The following is a 20,818-nucleotide window of genomic DNA, read 5'->3' as shown; positions in this document are numbered from 1 at the left end:
CTTTAAGTCCCAAGTGTGAGTTCTTTATTTGACTGATAATTTTGGCTCTTTTAATTCTTAAATACTGAGAGAAGCAGAGGTAATATATTATTTCAATTTAATAGAAGCGCATCCACCAATTTCAGTCCAGAATGCAGTGGCGGAGAGAGCAATTTATTAATACCGTGAAACCTGGTTTTCAAAATTTAATACAACTCTATAATGACTAAATATATTTTGACCTTCGTTAACTCAATAATGAAAGAATATTTCACTTTATTTTTCAAGCAAATGATATCAACGACAACAAATCCTAAGTTATTATACAATTCGTTGAGACCGAAATGAATAAGAAGAACTGTGACATCACCAGCGATTAGATTAGAAACAGCCAAGCGTAAAAAACGCAAGGAAGCTATGCAGTTTGATGTGGATGTAATGGCCGATCTCTAATTTCGCAGTATCTTTGTGGTGAAAATTAATGCAGTACCCGAAAAATACATATTTTCAACTTTTTTCGACTTGATTGTTCTACTCGTTGAATTCTGAAGTGTCAGTGAATGTCTAAAAGAGTGATAGCTTAACCCTACTGAATTGACATTTATTTGAAGTTGAAATTTGAAGTTGATGTTTGAAGATAAAACAAATTTTGTGTTTTGAAAAGAAAAACATAATATTTGTTTTCCATTTTTGCCTATTTTATTTATTTACTGTAAGTATATTTTCGCTCAGCTTTACAATGAACCCACCCATCCCTTCTCTTGATGACGTCATAGATAAGTTTTGTAACATATTTAAGCTGCATATTATTCAGAGATATGCGTTTACAATTCAGATTCAATGTTGAACAAATTTAAATTTCATTTTATTTTTGCCCAAATAAATCCCCATTTCTACTGATTTCTTTTTCAGCCTTGAGGTGATACAACCAATATCTCCCAATACATTAATTATACGTTCAATAAAAAAGAACACAAAATGTCTCAGAAACAGCAGTTTCATTATCTAGGTAATTATTTGCGCCTAGATTTTTACGTTTCATCTAATAATAAATTTTCTTCAGAACACCAGTTTCAGTCGATGAGTAGTGCTGAAGAAGAGAATGAAACAGGTTCAGAAGATGAACAGCAGATAATTTATAATTACGAAACAACTTATGAACCAGTGACTGTGAAAAGGAGAGGTCACCTACCGAAGGAATCTGTTAAATTATTGAAAAGTTGGTTGTATGAACACCGATTCAATGCATATCCGACAGAAGCAGAAAAGCAGATTTTGTCTCACGAGACAAACCTTACAGTTCTTCAAATTAGTAATTGGTTCATCAATGCTCGAAGAAGGTATAAGCTATATTGTTTGTGTATTTATTTTTTCTTTATAACCATTGATATTCTACAAATATACTCTCTCTTCATGAATTCCAGATAATTTCTTTAATAATTTACTCCTCTGGGTGAACCAAGCCCTTCACCATGTTGATTTAATAAACTATGATATTTCTTGGGGTATTTTCAAGCGATACAGAGTGATTCATCATGAATCTTTCTCTCCTATTTTAGTGTTAGATATCATTTAAAGAGTTATATATAATGGAAAATCATTGGGCCTGTTCCGATATTGCTGGTTTTACTGGCCCGCAATCGAATAACAATAGAACTCGAACGACTGGGCCAATAGGCATCGTCTCTGAAATACTGACAGTACTGTTCAGGAATATCGGAACAGACGGATGATAAATTGATCTCCAATCTATCATGTCAAATATTTTTCAATAGAAAACATTCATGTCAATATTGTCAATAATGTAATTATAATGTCAATCTTAGAATTATAGGTTGACAAGGTTATAACCTGTCCATATTGTTATATTATGGCAGGTTATGACTTGTTGTCAAATTGCCAAATCTAATATAGATGCATTATGGTGTGTTTTATTTGTTCTGAATGATGGTTTTGGATATAGATACTTACCAGAAATGATGAGGAGGGAAGGATATGACTCAGTGCATTATACTATTACACGACGAAGAAGAATTAGAACGAGGGTGAAGAGCAATGGCGAACCTTATTCTCCTAAAAGTAAAAGGCAAAGGACTGATGGTATGAGCGATGAAAGTCAGTCTGAATATGAAGAAACCATGATGCCAAATGGCTATGTTGAAGAAGTTGATGAAAATGGAGTTATCACTCAGGTATCTACTCAAAAATTCAACCCGTGGCAAGCAGATATACACTATGGACTCACAGTCAATCCTGCTGATAGAGGGTAAGTTCTATTTTTCTTTGTGCAGCAGGTCATCCATATTGAAGATTGAATAAAATATGAAATTCTCATTTACTGTTATCCAATATATGACTGAATGGGAGATTTCTGTGAAGAAAGTTGCTGATTAACATTTATAGTTGCCAGAATACATACACCAGAAAGAAGAATATGCATAAAAAGTGTCTGAAAATGCAACAATAAATAACAGAAAGCTTTTGTTGGTTTTTTATTTCCAAATCAGCGCATATATATTGTTATCATTTAATTTTATACTCTTGTAAATATTGACGATATTTTACAAGTACTGTCAAAACTTTTTATTAGCAAACCATTCGACATCCACTGAGAAAGTGGGCAGTATGTGAATTTGAGCTAGCACTTGTTAAATCTGTCAAAAGTTTGCCGGCCCCATCAATAATACAAGCATATTATGATGGTTATTATTTACGCAGATGTCATTTATCAAAAAAAAATAAAAAATTTCTGAAGTACCTCACCTTGGTTTTAATAATGCAGCAACAAAAAATTGCTTAATGAAGCAATGATGATGTTTTCTTGATTGGCTTGCTTTCTGCTGCAGCATTGAAGAAGCAACCGTGGAAGAAATTACTCCGAACCAAGCCCCACACACTTCAAATCTTGCCACTAACTTGGTCATGGTGAAGACACCGTCTGGTAAAAATGTCATTCTTCAGGTAGTACCACAGTTGGCCAAGATCGAGATGTCTAATGTGAGTATAATCTCGGGTGTGTTCATAAACTTACTCCGAGAGTAGAGTATGAGTATGGTCATGCTCAGAGAGCATACTCTGAGGAACTAAAAGTACGTTTGTGAACGTTTCGGGTAATCAGAGCTTACTCAGAGCTTGCTCTGAGTAAGTTTGTGAACGCAACCCTCCAATATTCACAATCCCTAACTTCAATACTTGAGATGTCTACATTTCAGATGTCAAATGCTGTTGTACATGATTTATTTAGATAATTTATTCAAAATATTACTTACCAGCTATTATCAAATTGATTTCAGTGGTGTTTTATAGAAATTCACTAGTCTGTCTTGTCCAATGTTTTTATTTTTCATCCTTGGGATATGAAAGCAAGTTGCACGCGTGTACTAACGTCAAAAAATGACGGTCGAATTCGTCAACTCGTGGTTGTCGAATTTGACAAATGGTTATTGTCGAATTTGTCAAATGAAACATGTCAAATTTGACAAATAAAAGTTGTCAAATGTGACAAATACAAGTTGTCAGTTTGACAAATAAAAGTTGTCAAATGTGACAAACCAAAATAGGATTCACTTTTATGACACTGAAAAATGATTCTATCAAAGATTATAGAGTTAACTCTATAATCTTTGGATTCTATTAACTCTATTGAAAATTGAGAATTATAGTTTCGAATCACATACACACACATAGCTCTCTGGATTGACTATTTATATCTGAATACATAGTATTGCTCCTTCTTTATAATGTCTAAACTTTCATGTAATGTAATGTAAACTTTCAAACGGTTAAAAAGTCCACTGAGTTATATTCAAACTATTCTGCTATCAAATGCCTACTAGGATTTAACTATTTTCCTCATTTTTCCAATTTTTTTTTCCAGCCTGCAAAGACTTTCATTCTGAAAACTGCTAAAATTGTGAAGCAAATCAAGCCTTCAATTGTTCCGGTCCCTATAGTGAAGTCAGAACCGTCTGATATCATTGTAGAGGAACACCATCTCGGTAATTTCGAGGATAATGCAGAATTGCTTGATGAACACAGCGAGGTGATCGAGAATTCGGACGTGTTTGAGGATCCCGATGTTGAGGAAGATGAACTCCTTGGAGAATCGTTTTTCCAAAATGGCATCAAATACGAAGAACAAGAATTCGTGGATGAAGTGACATTAGAAGACAATGTCAATGAGGTAACAATTGAAGAACAAGAAATTCCTGTGCAGGAACACGTTGAAGAAATTGTTATAGGTGAAGATATTGAAGAATGTGAGTTTGTAGTTTCAGACTAATTTTAATTTTCGGTTTTTATAATATCTTGTGGGTGTTTGGGTTTGATCATTGTTCCAAAAGCTCAAAAGCTTATCTTGAATATATCGAAATGCGTATTTTAACCCAAAGTTATTTTGTCTGTTTGAAATGGCATAGATATTCGGTACTTTTGTACTTTTGGGATTGATATATTATTGTTTCTAACTACTGTTTTCCAATACAAATATGGACTGAATTCTTTATCCTGTAAATAAAGACACTGGTCAAATCTATGAACACCATAAAGGGAATATTAGTTGATGTGTATACTTAAAATACTACTTGAGGACTTAGTGTGGATCTTCATGTGAGATTATGGACAAGGTGAAGATCTCAGATATGGTGTAATTAAGTTTTAATATATTGTTAAGTGCATTTAAAAGTGTTCAAATTTGGCAAAATAATCAGTATGAGGCTTCATTTCTTCAAGAAATTTTTGATTTATTGTTTTGTGATCGTCATCACAATCGTGATATTCACATGGTTAAAAATAAAAGGATGAGGATATCAAATTGCTTCAAGCTTTTTACAATTTCTCCCCCCTACACAGGCATCAGTTATTCAAATCTTCACTTATAACTAATTTTCCTTGAGATTCAGAAGTCATTGTACCTTTTGATGAATTTGTTCAATAAATAATGTTTTACCAAAATTTACTCCTCAAATATATTCATAAGTTATCAACTTTTGAAATGGAATGAGTATAAGCATAAATCGACCATGCTATAAGGAGAACCATGCATAATAAATTTCATTGTTTTTCTTTATCAACTGAAGTACATAGTTCATTTGTAAATTATGCAGTATTTATTAATGACATGGGGGGAAACTGTGTCCAATGTATATTATTCCATAATACATTCATTGCAGAGGACTGAGAAATCGATTTTCACATATCTTGCATAGTTCCACCCAAATATCGTGAGCAATAGATTCATATTATTCGGAAGAATCATTTCAATACTCACCTTATTTCAAAGCTATTCAGTGAATTCCAAAACTGTATATTTTGTTGTTTTATGAATGTTATTTAATCAACTTCGAATAGGAGGTAATTGAAAAAAGTTACATACATTTAATTTAAATTATTGTTAAGGATTTTTTTTTGTATATTTTATGGACATATAAAATGTGTGTGTAATGATTCTAATTCAAGAGGTAAACCTATTACCTGCATTAGGTCATCTTATTCATACATATTATGTAATATGTCTTGTACAGTTGTTCGAGTAGAAATTATTCTTAAGATAATTTGATTCTGAGCTTTTATAGGAGGTATAACTGAGACATGCAGAAATAATGAATAAATAAAGTACATGGAATTCATGTTTTTTAAAAAATTTATTTATGTTCTACATCTTGATGTGACCCATGTACATTCTTATAATAACAATAATAAAAATATACTTCAGAAACAATTAACTTATCATTTTTAAGTACAAAGAAAATTTTATCAAGTGATTTTATATGATCAGTAAACTCACTCCTAATTGTCCGGATTTAGAAGGTTACACCAGTTCATTGTATTCTCACTTGATAACATCTTTTTCAACAGTAACTGCGAACAAGACACAATTGAATATTTTTCTTGTAATCACAGATTTTTTCAGTGTCACACTATATAGAAAGTGAATTTTAGTTGAATGTTTTCCGAAAAATGTCAAATTCTATCAAACAAAATAGGCACAATTTTCCAACTGTCCAGTGTATATTAGCAGAATTTGTAAATATTTTCGAAAATAAAAAGTATACCTTGAAAGTTTACATTTGATCTCAAAATGATATAAGGATTCAAAAATTCTATATCCAGTGTTTCTCAATCCCTTAGCTTAGGTAGACGATATCTCAGAAAACAATGGTTCTCACTGCTGTTGCAAACGAAATTTCTTTCAATTTAGTGTATATGGCAGAGCGAAGTTTTGCGTGAGAAACCCTGTATATTAAAATAAAATTAGAACCTTATTTCTTCTAGCTATGCTTTTCCATCTACGTGTCCGTTGAGTTCAGGTACGGGAGTTGAAAAATAATCGTTGATTAATTGATAGGAATTAAGTTATTACATATATCAAATATTTAAAAAAATATTTCAGCTAAATTTTATACAAGTAAGATATAAACGATTGCACAGCAATGACTTATATAATAATATCGAACTAAATAATTTTATAAAAAGATGATTGGTTTCAAACTCCTCAAGTTTTGGATACAATTCTTTGTTCACTAGCATCAATTTCTGCCACCTAAATTTCACTTATTGTTTCATCTAACAACATTCATCTATTTTTTGTTCCAGTTCTAATAGTCAAATTAAAATATGTGCTATATATTCCCATATGAGTTTGCCATTTAAATTGAGTGCTCAGTTTTTCTATTCCTGAAGAAGTTAGCAAAAAATAACGGTAAAAAAATACGAAAATATTGATTAGTCTAAGACATCGAATTTCAAATATTTCTGAACGACTAGACACTTCGATTTTTTAGGGGAATTGTTTGGAATGGACATTTTTATTTTCTAGAGCTATTTCCTAGAAGCTAGAACGGTAAGTAAAATACATAAATAAATAATGATGGCTCATGTCCTAAGTAGTTAACATTGACTTATGAAGAAAGGAGCTATGAAGCTTAATTCATAACAAAAAGGCCCAGCGCAACGAAAACATCATAGCAGCAGAAAGAACTGCAGCTATTGGAACTGTCACAACCCAAGCTGATATAATATTCCTGGAAAAGATCATTACATGAATTAAAATTACTGGTTTTCCGGACGAAATGTTAATAATAGCTTTTCTTCGTAAAGTGCGTCTGATGGCTAAATAAACAGGTACCTGAACAAACTCCAGTCGACACCTTTCTTCGAGGTGCTAAAATAGCCAACAAAGACAACTGATCCCACCTTGCAATGTGTGGTTGATATGGGTATTCCGATCTTACTGGCCAATAATACTGTAAAGGCAGCGCCAATTTCTATTGTGAATCCGCTGAAAAAAAAACAGCATGTTGCATTATTCTTGCTTAACATTGATGATCATCGTCCAACTTACGTCGATGGTGTGATTGTAGTCAGGTCTTCTCCAATTGTCTGAATGACTCTTCGTCCCCACAACCAAAGACCGACGGAAATTCCAAAGCCCCCATAAAGAAGAATATAGATTGGGGTTTCTGATTTCTGTTGAACACTTCCCTCTGTATAGATGAGCCAAAGAGTCACTAGAGGGCCGATAGCATTGCTGGAAGGTTAATGTAAATCATAAAGTATATTCCAGTAACGTAAAAATAGAATAGCACCCAGTATAAATAACGAATTTATTAGAAATAATTTTTAGGAGAATATGATGAGGATACATTTTACAAAGTGCAATAGTATATTTTTACCTTACATCGTTACCTCCATGAGCAAAACTTCCAAACATCGCTGTTAAAATCTGCAGAAAGCTGAACAATTGTGAGACACCTTTATTTTCAGCAGTTTCCGCTTCATCGTGCACTTCCAACGCACAAGTTTTGGTTGGTTGTAGCTGCACAGCACTTTTGTTCATTATCAGTGGAACTCCACTGGAACTCGGCGATAAAACTGGATTAACATCTACCTTACTTTCAACTAACTTGAGCTCTTTAGGTCTTTCCGGCTGTTTTTGGACGTTTGAGTCTTTGGCAGGGGTATAACCGTTTTTGCTGTCCGCTGTCTGTATTGGAAAAATATACTTTGCAGCAGTCAGTTTGTTTTCCATTGCTTGCAACTCCGTATTCTCAGAGATCACAGTTAATTGACGTTCTAAATTTGCAGAGTGCCTTTTTCTAGGGCTTCCCTCTGGGGAAGTATCTGAAAATTTCATTAAATGAGGCAAGAGTGAGTAAAGCGACGAAAAATGTGTTCTTCTATCAAGCATTAAATCGATACACTTCAAAAACTTCATTGCCTATAGTTTTTCGAAGGCCTATCTCTCTTCGTTTATATTTTCATCTTGGAAATGGCATTTTTCAAAAATTGCAATTTTCAATCGGCGATATCTCCTGTCATATTCGTCTGATCCAATTGGGATTTCCGGTTTTATAATCAGCATTGCCAAGGCTTCCACCCAAGCACAAAAACTCGATTTCGAAAATCTCGATTTTTTGGGTTAAAAATGAGCAAGGGGTTAGACCCCCCTAAAATGACCTATTTTCTACTCTGTCTGAAAATCATGATATTCTTTTACCGTCTTAGGATGTGGGGTCCATAGAATTTGTTTTCAAGATTCTAGAAAACCAAACAGTTGATGATTCAATAGAGAATTGCACTCCAGAGAGCTCTTCGAAGTTAACTCGAAAATGAAAAGTGAAAAAACAAAAAAAATTATTTTCTACTAAACTGGGCCGGACATTTGAAATTTTGGTATGAAAATATAGGTTTTCGAACTCGCTGAATCTATTGCGAGCGATTTCGAAAGCCTATCCCCCTTCTTTTAGATTTTCATCTTGGAAATGGCATTTTCCAAAAATTGCAATTTTCAATCTGCGATATCTACTGTTATATTCGTCTGATCCAATTGGGATTTCCGGTTTTATAATTCGCATTGCCAAGGCTTCCACCCAAGCACAAAAACTCGATTTCGAAAATCTAGATTTTTTGGGCCAAAAATGAGCAAGGGGTTAGACCCCCCTAAAATGACCTTTTTTCTACTCTGTCTGAAAATCATGATGTTCTATTACTTTTCTCGGATATGGAGTGCATAGAATTTGTTTTGAAGATTCTAGAAAACCAAACAGTTGATGATTCAATAGAGAATTGCACTCCAGAGAGCTCTTCGAAGTCAACTCGAAAATGAATAGTGAAAAAACAAAAAAAATTGTTTTCTCCTAAACTGGGCCGGACATTTGAAATTTTGGTATGAAAATATAGGTTTTCGAACTCGCTGAATCTATTGCGAGCAATTTCGAACGCCGATCTCCCTTCGTTTAGATTTTCATCCTTGAAATGGCATATTTCAAAAATTGCAAATTTCACTTGAGAATTCGTCAAGACCGAACGGTTTCGCCGAGATGAACGAAATCTTGAGATTGATTACAAGAGGAGTTGCTCTTTCAGAGTAAGCATAACATTCGGATCTACGATGATTTTCCTGTAAGATACGCGACTCGAAATTTGACCTTCGAATAATTCCCGAAAAGTTGGGTTTAAGAAAAAGACACGTGGCTTTTCCTACCCCTTCCAATTATAGGGAAGCCCCACCAAAAATAATTTTGATTGCCTTCCTGGTTTTATAAAACGACTGCTTATTTCATTTCTGTCAGTTTACTGGGTTTCTAAGAAAAAAATGAAACCCACTAAGATCTTTTCATTCTGATTGTCTGAATGCTGAATATGGCCATGCATGTGTTTTCACTCTCAGTAAGAATATTTGAAGGAATTATTGACCAATATTTTTTTCAATAATTCCCGAAAATTGCAATACATGGTCCAAATGACTTCGTAATTAACTGATGTTTGAAATTGCTTGGCGTGGCGAAATTTTTTATGCTTCCCTTCTATTTTCTCACCTGAAGACTCCCCAATATTGAAATTGACTCCGTTTTTCTGATTTCGGGCTTCAGCTTCCAACCTCCCACGCTGAAGAGGCACTACGAACAACCATATGAGGAACATGGCAATAACTGCTATGGAAACGCTTATAGTCATCGCCATCCATAAAGGTATATCATCCATATAGAGCAACTTGGGACCATCGTGTATAATTGAGAACACATTCACGAAAATGGTAAAACTATAAAACAGAGGGAGGGAGAAAAGTCCTGACTCCACAGGATTGGGCTTGCTCAGAATACATTTTTTTATTATCCATAAAAAAAGGATGGAAGTGCAACCGCTCAGCACTGGAGAAATGAACCAAGATCCAACTGAAATAGAACAGGCATAAGTTTGACGATTCAGATGATAATTGTGTCCATATGAAATTATCCAGTCAAATGATTTATTGGTCGTAAGTATCAGACGAAGTTTTTTCTTACCTATTTTGCCCAAAGTCCACCAATGCACACCATTTGTTCCCCTTGCTACCAGACTGTATCCCACTGTGGCACCAACTATGCTATGTGTACCAGAAATAGGTAACTTTAAAAATGTAGCTGCTATCAGCCATGCTGCACTAGAACCAAGTGCACTCAGACACCCTAGCATCAGTTCTATTTCATCATTTTTGTATAAATTTACATCTAATATTCCTTTTCTCATTGTATCAGAAACTTTGTAACCTGCAAAATCGAGATTTACGTTGCTGTACTACTATTTTGAATACAGAGATACTCAGTATGGAGTTTTTCATTCATTACTCTCATACTTATAGAAATTGTTCTATTTTGGCCCAAGGAAATTCAATAAAAAAGTGTTTCAGTCAACTTAAAAGTGGAAAGTCTGCAGATTGTGACTGACTATTCTAATTTCTTCATTATCAATCTTTTGATGACGAATAAAAATTATTTGGAGGCCATTATTTATTGAGCCTTTTCATCAAGCTTAGGTTTATTATTATTTGTAGAAATTAGTATAAAAATAATGACTTATTAAATTCTTACCAATTAATATAGCCCCAGCAACTTCGAAAAAGGTGGCCAGGCAACATGCTTGAAATATGGTCAGCACTTTGGATCCCACACTTGTCCCAAATGAATTGGCCACATCGTTCGCACCAATTCCAAATGCCAAAATAAATGCTATTATAAATCCTAATACTATCAGCCATATCAAACTAGGAGAATACGGTTCTAACATTTTTGTTAATTAGATTATCTTATTACTTTTGTTATAATAATAAGATACACAGCCATTATGAACTATTGTAATCTGCAAAGAGAAAAAAAATCGGTTAATTCATCTCGGCCTCATCACTCTCATCTCGATAGAACAATGCATGTGAACTGTAGTATTCGTATATGAAACTGAATTTTGATTTTGGAAAGTTTGATAAGCTCTATAAACATTCAGAATGAGCTGATATGTAAGCCCATAATGTTTATGCTAATAAAATATTTGCATGTTCAGAATTGTTTTTCGCAAATCAGTATTTCCACTTGAATAAAATTACCCTGAGCATTCAACTCCTGATTATCTCTACAATATATAGACACATAGAAAAAATTCAAGAGATGATTCCTCTTAAATAGTGCGAGTATTTCATATAAATATATGTTTTTTTGAGCAGCCCTTACTTAGATGCAGCTCCCTAAAGCAATTTTCAATTTTTTTCGTAGAAACCAGAAAACTGACAGAAATGAAACTGAGCATTTTATGGGATCAAAAAAGCAAACCCTGAAATTTGTTTCTCAAGAAACTTTTTCCTTATTCATTTTATAGATACCATTGCAATATCAAAACTTGATTCATTTTGAACAATTAAGGCCATTGGTAATTTCTTTCTAAAGGTTTTTGAGAACAAAATAATTTATCAATAGGTGGGTAGCTTGAGTCGTATAGGCTGTACTGTGTCAGTTTTCTGGTTTCCAAGAAAAAAATTGTGAATTGTTTTTCAGGTTCCATTTTGGGGGTTATATCGAAGCAGGAGCTAAAAAAATTATATGAAAGACCCACACTATTTTTTGACAAGCAATCACCCTTCAGAAAAAAAACTTGTTGTGTTCTTTTTTCTCTATAGGCCGATATCATATATATGCCTTGAAATAATTTTAATGATCTATAACTCGATAAACTTCTGCTTACTTCATATCCCTTTGAGGTTGAAATATTCGCAATCGAATACTTTAAGTTACTGTCAACATGGTTTCCATACATAAATCACAATTCAAATAACCGTGAATAAATAAAGTTACACCAAACTGGATTTTTCCTGATAAACAGTAAAATTTATAAGCATATGAATTTTGAATACACATCTCAACATAATCCCAAATAAATCATAGTCAAATACGAAGAGTTACCGTTATCATTTCATTGTCAACGATACGACTAAAAATAAATGATTTGATGGATTTCAAATTTTGAACCAACAAATTTAATCGTTTCACTGGATCTCTATACAGAGGGGACATAATTCTTAAGAAACACACATAAATCATGCGAATATAACAAACTTAATGATAATTCTTGAAAATATGGGCATTCGAGTAGGTTTGAAAAAAAACTTTGATATTTCGGGCATAGTTATACTTTTTCCGCAATATTATCTGAAATTTATTTATTCAGAAATACATCGAACAGGCTAAGGCCCAATTATATGTGTAGGTATATATAATAAAAGAGAAAGGAAGGTGAAAAGCAATACATCGACGATGACAAACCAGATAAGAAATCAGAAAGAAATACAATCAGGGAATAAAAATTATACAATTTTTATCTCTCAGCTCCTCAGCAGAAATTTATGGTTTCTGTTTGGTCATCTCAAATAACTGATGATGAAAGATTGCGAACTTGATGAACTCATTGAAAATCAAGCTTTGACTTACGAAATGATATAAGCTGTGAAACTTTCAAAATTTCCACTTCTATGCAGTTCATAGCATTTCACTTTCACTTTCCAACTCTAAAATGATGGAGAATTGAGCCTTCTTTTCCGTTTCTATCCTTTCACGATATAATCACTTTAACTCATCCATTAATTTATTTCCAGGACTTAATTTTACCATATTACTCCAGCCTGACTACACCTGCGAGTCTAAGCACTGACCAATTAGTCAGCGAATTAATAAACCACCAAGTGGGTGGTTATTAATTCTAGCAATTAAATTATGTTCAATTTTCTATTCGGGATGATCACTTATACAGGTCATAACAATTTAAAAACGGGAGTGAGGAAATGCGGTTTCACCATGTTGACATCCGCCGAATTGTTCTTGTGCGATGGAGCTTGAAAATATAACAAACCAGAATGAACGTTTTCATCGAATAAAATCCCGGATTTTGTAGGTTAATGAAAAATCTATAGGGATTAGACAGAGGGAAATATCGGTCTCATTCCCCTCAGAATACGTCATTGTACCAGGAAACTCTTCAGGTTGAAGAAATATGAGTATTCCAGAGAGGATCTCGTGAAATGTGTCGCAACCAAACGTGTGGAGTTTGAGATAAATTGGCCTTCGAATCTTATTATTATATTTCAGATTCAACAATCGAAAAGTTCAATTGTTTATGTTTATGCCCAATTCACACAAATGTGTGTCGGAAACGTTTGTGAATCCACTAATTTTGCATTTGAATGCAAATGAATGAATGAATTTCATTCATTTATTTATATACTTTCGAGAAACATAACAGGCATCATCAGAAATTACCTACAAATGAAAAGTTTGAAAAAAATGGTTCATGTACTTATGTTGAATAACATTTACTTTTTGCTTATTTTTTAGTGCTCTTAAGTGAATTAGTTTTAGAGTAACTAGTTTTAGGGTAATTAGTTTAAGGGTAATGAAGCAGTAAATGTTGGAAACTCTCATAACGGTATTGACAAATCTATAACAATGAAAAAAGTCCAATAAAAAAAAAACACTTCCTTGTGTTTCACATCGTAGGAATTTCTGTCCACGCATGTCATTTAGATAATTGCTTTGACTGCCATAAACCAAACCGGCGTACACGTGAACATTGAAGGATTAATGATAGGCGCCTGCTGCCGACAGTAAGTAGCAATAAATTGAATGAAGTGACAGGAACATATCCTTCCATGGGTATTACAAGCGCGGTACGTTTGATCTTCTACCACTTGACTAGGGAGCCGAATTTTTTCCCCCTCATTACGAATTAAGTGGATTTAACGGTTGAATTCCCACCTCCAGAGTCATGCTCAAACTTCTGGATGTGCATTATCATTATTATGAATAGATATTATGATTCTGTACAAAGATACGTGATAAAATTTCATGATCTAATCCCCTGATTCCCAAAGTGGTCCAGGTGGACCCCCAGGGGTCCATGGAAGACTCGATGGGGGTCCACGTTGGCGTGACAAAAAAATGGGGGTTAGCAGTTCGCAAGCGGGGGTCCACGAAAATTTATCTGGTTTCGATAGTGAAGAACTAAAATGTTGGTTTTATTTCACCTATCAACGTAGGCAGATAATATTTTGAGAAGTTCATCGACTGTTACTTGTAAATCTTTCATATTCCATATTCAGTACAACGTGTCGAGACTTGAAAAGGGCCGCCTCTGCCGTCTGCAGCGCTTGGTTGGAAATGCAAATACGAAATACGACTTGTGGTGTGCAAGCTTTCAATCTTGCACGGACTTGTTGGATTCTTCACTAATATAAATACGAATGCCAAGAATCAACGTTACTCATTTGTTTCCGGAATTTCGAACAGAAAAGTTAAGTGAATCGATTTTAGTGTTTGCCAGTGTCGGAAAAAGTAAGTACCTACATACTAATTTGGCTATTTGTTATGGGTATACAATTTACCGAAATACATAAATCCAAATAGAATCAATGGATATTCCACTTTACATTAATCGGTTCAGCTGTTTTCTTAAAAGTTTATTATGGATCTTAGCAATTTATTGCTATCAATTATTAGAATCAGTTTGCTGCCGGTACTTTTTTTATTTCATTGCAATAATTATTCAATCAAATTCTGTTGAAATAATCATATTCTGTTGAAGAAAACCGTCTTAAAGAAGACTAAAACAGAGCCTTTTTATTTACAGGTACGTAACTGATACGCAACATGGCTGAATCTAAGAAAAAATGTCGACAGTACAGTGTTGATTATTTAAAATTTGGTTTTCTTCCATCAAAGGCAGATAAGCGATTGCCCATATGCCTTTTATGCAACAAACTTTTGAGCAATGACTCTATGAAACCATCGAAGCTCGAAGATCATCTAAGAAGGTGTCATCCCGATAAAGTAGGTAAAGATTTGAAATATTTTCAAACATTGAAGGAAAAATATGAAAAGAGACCCACTGTGCAAAGCATGTTCGCTTCAACGTCTGAAAGTAACGAGGATGGCTTGCGGGCATCTTACAATATTTCATTGCTTATAGCGAAATCTGGAAAACCGCACACCATTGGAGAACAATTAATTTTACCCGCTGTTGAAGAGGTTTTGAAAACTGTTCTGCACAAATCTCCATTTGACATACTCAAAAGAATTCCTTTGAGTAACAACACTGTACAAAGACGTATTGATGAAATGAGCTCTGATATTGAAAGTTTCTTGTGTAATTATCTGCAAACAACTCATTTTTCTATACAATTGGACGAGTCAACTCTACCTGGTAATGAAGCATTACTATTGGCTTATGTTCGATTTGTTATGGACGAAGAAATGCATGAAGAGCTACTCTTCGCGAAAACATTGGACACGGACACTAAAGGTGAATCAATATTCAATATCCTGAGTGATTTTTTCAGGGAAAAATCGATACCATTCACAAACGTTATTTCGGTGGCAACAGATGGAGCTCCTGCCATGGTCGGGCGATATCGTGGGTTTATAAGCCATCTTAAAAGAATTGTACCAGAGGTAATTGCAATTCACTGTGTCATCCACCGACAACACCTCGTAGCAAAAAATTTGTGTGGCAGATTGCACCAATCGCTTCAATTTGTGATTAATGCAGTTAACAAAATAAGAAGCAATGCATTGAATACGCGTTTATTTGCGCAATTGTGCGATGAAAATGATGAAGATTTTCGACGATTGCTCTTACATACTGAAGTACGCTGGTTATCGAAAGGTGCATGTTTAACAAGATTTTACTCACTTTTTGAATCTGTTCTACAGTTTTTGGATAGTAGAGATTCAGATTTGAAAAAAAACCTGATCAATTCGAAAGCAGACATCGCGTATTTGACAGATTTGTTCAAAAAATTCAATGACCTCAACTTACAATTACAAGGGGATAGCCTCAATTTAATAAAAACAAAGGGTGCAGTCTCAGCTTTTCTTGGAAAATTGAAATTTATGAAGCAAAATATTAGTCGGCGAGAATTTTCTCAGTTCTCAAACCTGTCACAGGTAGAATGCCTTGATGAGGATATTCAGACATACGTTCAACATTTAATTGCCCTGCATGATGACTTTAAAATCAGATTTGAAGATATCTTGACAATGGAAATACCACCATGGATCATAAATCCATTTGATGAAACGGAAGTGGGGATTGTGATATTACAAGAGGAGCTACTTGAACTTAGCACTAATGAGGAACTGAAGGTTAAATTTAAAAGAGGATATCAAGCATTTTGGCTGCAGTCAGAAATACCCGAAAAATATCCTGGACTGTGGGGAATTGCGAGAAAGCTTCTGATAGCCTTTCCCTCGTCATATCTTGTCGAAAAAAGCTTCAGTGTCGTCACAAATCTTTTAACAAAAAAACGGAGCAGATTAAATATCACAGAACGAGGAGATTTGCGGTTATTCCTAACAAAACTGAAGCCAAATATTGATAATTTGCTGTCAATCCATCAAGTACATCCCTCCCATTAAAATTATGAGTTTTTTGTCATTATAGTTATATTACGTTATTAATGTTTGATTTTATTTATATTGTTATCATATTACATTATAATATTATTTGTAATAATTACATATTTGAATATTAAAGCAAATATACTATTTTTTTTATCCCTACCATCTGCGAATGGGGAGTTTTCTGAATAAAATAAAAGAAAATTGATTGATTTCTTGTGCTGCCAGTGGATGACGAAAAAGAAAAGTTGGATGGAATCACTTCTTTGATTGGCCAACTTTTCTTTTCTTACAACCATTCACATCACAATAAATCAATTAATTAACCAATTATTCTCAAATTTTTTTCGAAATTCGTGATTGGAACGCAGCTTCAACGCAAATTTTTTTTGTTTGATTTAATCTTCACATTTTTTGTTTTGAATTTTGGGAATATGGTAGAAATGTACGCAGGGGGTCCACCGAAACTAGCAAAATTTTAAAGTGGTCCATGAGAGAAAAAAGTTTGGGAACCTCTGATCTAATCAAATCGGTCCAAACGAACAAATAATTACTATTGCAAAAGTTCATTTATACAGTTAATGATTTGTCTGATGATTCGAAAAACTGCTGAATGAAACATAGGTATGATATGTATTTTATAATTTAAAGTAGTTAATAGTAAAAAATGGATTCAAACGAATTGTACGAATTTGGAGTAATTGAAATTCCATAATATTATTTCTCAATTTCTCCCATCGAGATCGGCTGACTTTTTCTCTGTAAACATGGAATTATAATGCTAATTTCACTTTCAGGTAAAATCTCCCAACAAACTATTCTTCCTCCTCATTTTTTTTTATTCAATTGAATATCCCGCTTAAAATTGCGAACGAATAATACAAAATATGGTCGATTCAATGAGATTTAAGGTGTGGGTGCATTCTCTTATAATAGATTTTACATTGTTCCTTCTAATATGTAGTTTCATTGTTTCCACTTGATCCAGTTGCTAATCATTAGATTTTGCTCTGAAGACATCTGATTCTCAAACTGGATTATTTTTTGTGAAATTTCCAGCCAGAGTAATTCAATTCCGGTCAAGTTCAGGTGGAAACCCAAATTAGTTCACTTATCGATCGACATATAGCATAAATTCCCTCTATATGATTCATAAAAACAAACGAGATAGCCGAATTGAAACTATTGTAATGTAGCCACCAAAATCCGGTACAGAGATCCCTCGATAAATATCGATCTCATTTAAGCTGCATGCACGTGTTGAACACCTCTTTTTTTGTACATTTTTCCAAAGCGTCTATGCCATGCAAATGTAACAGAACTAAGACACAATTTCTACTCAAACAAAAAAGCGATTTACTACTATTGGTGCTCAGGTGGTATTTACTTTTTTACTGCAAAACTGTTCACATCAGTCGGAAATATCAATTTTCCGTAGCCATATTTGACCAAGCACAGGCACTGCTTGTTCGAACCGACCGAGGAGCGAGCGGCCCTGGAGTCGACTCACTGGAGTTGGGGATGGTTGAGCGGGAATTTTCTCTTTTGCTCCGAAGGCAATGCGCACAAAAGGTCTTCGATCTTTTGCGGTTTGCGCTCATTAAATCTACTGAAATCTCGGAAATATAACACATCGAAGTTCGGACGCATATCGATAGAATCAAATCCATCAAAACATTTCCAATATTGCGGATAGGTTCGCCATTTTAGCGACCCAACTCTCATGAGGAATTGATTGAAAATTCGAGAAAAAATGTCCGTAGATTTTGCGAAATGGGTTCTTCCAGCGAGTACACGATTTGAATGGTTTTTTTGATGAGTTGTGAACGATTTATAGCCGGGAATGAAAGAAGCTATTGTTTTTTATCATGTAGATTGTATAGAAAAAATAAACGTTGAATGTTTTCCTGAATTCAGGTTATTGATCTGGTGGTATATTATAATGGAAATTGCAAAATACTATATTGTATCGTTTTATGTTATTTATTTATATTTTTTTTTGTATCGCCCCAAATTTGTATACATATTTTCATAAAGCGCATTCGCCATATTGCAACTCGCAATCGCCATTTTGCAACCACCCAAACCTCAAACACAATGATGCTTTTATCCTACTATCCGTAACATTATTCTGGGAAACATTATACGCTTTTACCATTAATGTTTTTGTCTTGAAGTGACTATTACGTATTCCAAGAAAATGTTATTTCAAATTTGCTGATTATTTGATTCTATAGAATTATATAGATTGTACACTTCATATGGAACATACTGAAATGCGAAGGATTTGTAAAAGCATGTGAGACAATTTCTCTGTAATTATTATATATCAATTAATGAGAAAGTGGTACGGTAAACGGATTACCTTTCCGTTTACATAACAAAACATACTGCAAAGAGAATCAGATCGAAAATTTCATAGGTAATGTTTCAATGTTTGTGTATTTATATTAATCTTCCACTCTAAATATAATATTATTATCAGGAATGGTCTCCTAGTTGTCCTAGAGTAGTACGCGATAGCTGCCTCAAATCAGGGAATTTTGATTTTGTTTTTCCAATTTACAAAATGGCGTATGCGCAGACCAGAATTTACATAGAGACCTCTCTATGTCTATGGTTGAATCTCTGCTCAATAACTTTTGTTTTTTGTTGTTTACATGGATATGAGTGCTTAGAAAAACCTTCAATAAATCAACTCAGGTGGAAAAAATTTCTGCACAAAATAACCTGCTTTATCCTCCGAAATGCAGATATTACTTTAGTAGTTCTTTTCTTAAAAAATATATTGAATACTTCAATCAACGCTTCAAGCAATATTTAGAACGTACATCGGAACGCAGCTTTGGAACGCATCCCACGTCACCCAATCAATGTCTGTCAGAAATTTGACAATTAGGCAGCTAACCTTTCTTTCTTGTTGAAAACTTTTTATGTCAATTTACCTAATAATAATAATAATAATATAGTTCATAGTCCTAAATTTAAGTAACTGTATCCAGTGAATATCTCTTATCGTGAGTTTTTAACACCCTACAATTGAGCAATATCTATAAATTGTCAGTTTCAGTACAAAAACAACAATTATGCCCAATCTTGATTTGATCGAAAGCAGGATTGCTGCACTAGAACGTGAAATTTTAGGAATAGCAAACAATGGAAACACTGACGATTTGAAAACAACAGTTACAGATTCCTTAATACAAGCCCATACAATGATTTCTTCCGCCTTGAGCTGTCGAGATTCAATAACTGCTGTTATGGATAGAATGGCCAAAGTAGATGAATATTTAGATCCATTGTATGTTGTTCAAATGATCGATGTGGAGTGTAAGATGACCTATGTATTAGAGATGCATGAAAAGCTGAAGGAAAACTACGAGAGTTTGAAAGCGTTGGATAAACTACTAGTGATACTTAATTCTGAAAACATAAACCGATTGATAGATAATGATGATCGCATCAAGTTAGCTCTAATCGAAAATTTTGCAATTAATCAAGAGAGGTTGAAAACTGTGGAAAATGTCATCAAGGTTCTGGTTGGTTATAATGATATGATGAAAAATATCAAACTTTTATTTAGGCAGATGAATTTATTGTTAACAAATTTGGAATCTGGGCAAGAACAGACTTTCAAAAATGAAGAGTAAAGAATACCTATGTGAGTAATTCATTCATACAATTTTATTAGATCTTTATTGTCATGTTTTCTTAAATTAACTATTGTTTAAATAAAAAAAAAAATAGATCTCTGACCTGATTCTGCTCGCAAAACACTTCTTCTAATAAAAAATTGTATGCTTTTTCTCTAGCTGAGTTTCCGATCCTGTTATAACTGTATTAACATAATTTAATTGATTTTTTATCAAAATGAATGTTTACAACTCCTTTCCAACTTCTTAGGTTGTTATAATTTTTATTTCAACCAATTCAAGATTTAGGATGTAGCAAAAGATATGAAAAGGTGTAGATTGAAGAAAAAACTTTGAAAATAAAAAACTTGTTATAAGACTTGTTGCATTTTGTTACAACATTTGTCACATTCTTTTGAAGTCAAATGCTAATTGAATTGGTAGCTGCCCCAAACAATTAACTGATTCAATATCTCCAGAATACAAACAGAATTTTCAGTAAACTTATTGAAG

General features: G+C 33.7%; 4 protein-coding genes across 8 annotated transcripts; 3 read left to right on the top strand and 1 right to left on the bottom strand.

Annotated features, from left to right (window-relative positions):
• Positions 1 to 361: 361 nt before the first annotated feature.
• On the top strand, positions 362 to 6,044 carry LOC123311773. The gene is made up of 6 exons (XM_044895863.1): positions 362 to 691; positions 892 to 988; positions 1,043 to 1,319; positions 1,943 to 2,245; positions 2,826 to 2,976; positions 3,857 to 6,044. The coding sequence occupies exons 2-6, from the start codon at positions 958 to 960 to the stop codon at positions 4,259 to 4,261; spliced, it is 1,167 nt and encodes a 388-aa protein (XP_044751798.1). The 5' UTR covers positions 362 to 691; positions 892 to 957; the 3' UTR covers positions 4,262 to 6,044.
• LOC123311772 (sodium-dependent phosphate transporter 2) lies at positions 5,603 to 18,325 on the bottom strand. Of its 3 annotated transcripts, none has more exons than XM_044895861.1 (8): positions 18,061 to 18,325; positions 10,830 to 11,097; positions 10,266 to 10,508; positions 9,798 to 10,154; positions 7,653 to 8,100; positions 7,322 to 7,507; positions 7,106 to 7,258; positions 5,603 to 7,001 (listed from the first exon to the last, which is right to left on the bottom strand). In XM_044895861.1, exons 2-8 carry the CDS (start codon positions 11,023 to 11,025, stop codon positions 6,908 to 6,910), a joined length of 1,677 nt encoding a protein of 558 aa, XP_044751796.1. In that variant the 5' UTR covers positions 11,026 to 11,097; positions 18,061 to 18,325; the 3' UTR covers positions 5,603 to 6,907. The 3 variants fall into 3 exon arrangements, with proteins under 3 accessions (XP_044751796.1, XP_044751797.1, XP_044751795.1); XM_044895862.1 differs by lacking the exon at positions 18,061 to 18,325 and adding an exon at positions 12,714 to 12,862; XM_044895860.1 differs by lacking the exon at positions 18,061 to 18,325 and having other exon boundaries at positions 10,830 to 11,177.
• On the top strand, positions 14,346 to 17,135 carry LOC123311770 (SCAN domain-containing protein 3-like). The gene is made up of 2 exons (XM_044895859.1): positions 14,346 to 14,609; positions 14,905 to 17,135. Exon 2 carries the CDS (start codon positions 14,925 to 14,927, stop codon positions 16,689 to 16,691), a length of 1,767 nt encoding a protein of 588 aa, XP_044751794.1. The 5' UTR covers positions 14,346 to 14,609; positions 14,905 to 14,924; the 3' UTR covers positions 16,692 to 17,135.
• Positions 17,210 to 20,684, top strand: LOC123311774. Of its 3 annotated transcripts, none has more exons than XM_044895865.1 (2): positions 17,210 to 17,297; positions 19,738 to 20,684. In XM_044895865.1, the coding sequence occupies exons 1-2, from the start codon at positions 17,287 to 17,289 to the stop codon at positions 20,321 to 20,323; spliced, it is 597 nt and encodes a 198-aa protein (XP_044751800.1). In that variant the 5' UTR covers positions 17,210 to 17,286; the 3' UTR covers positions 20,324 to 20,684. The 3 variants fall into 3 exon arrangements, with proteins under 3 accessions (XP_044751800.1, XP_044751801.1, XP_044751802.1); XM_044895866.1 differs by lacking the exon at positions 17,210 to 17,297 and adding an exon at positions 19,595 to 19,690 and having other exon boundaries at positions 19,744 to 20,684; XM_044895867.1 differs by lacking the exon at positions 17,210 to 17,297 and adding an exon at positions 19,597 to 19,690.
• The last annotated feature ends 134 nt before the right edge of the window (positions 20,685 to 20,818 follow it).

This window comes from Coccinella septempunctata, chromosome 4, assembly GCF_907165205.1.
Source record: "Coccinella septempunctata chromosome 4, icCocSept1.1, whole genome shotgun sequence".
NCBI classification, from domain to species: domain Eukaryota; kingdom Metazoa; phylum Arthropoda; class Insecta; order Coleoptera; family Coccinellidae; genus Coccinella; species Coccinella septempunctata.
This window is presented reverse-complemented; position numbering and strand designations above follow the sequence as displayed.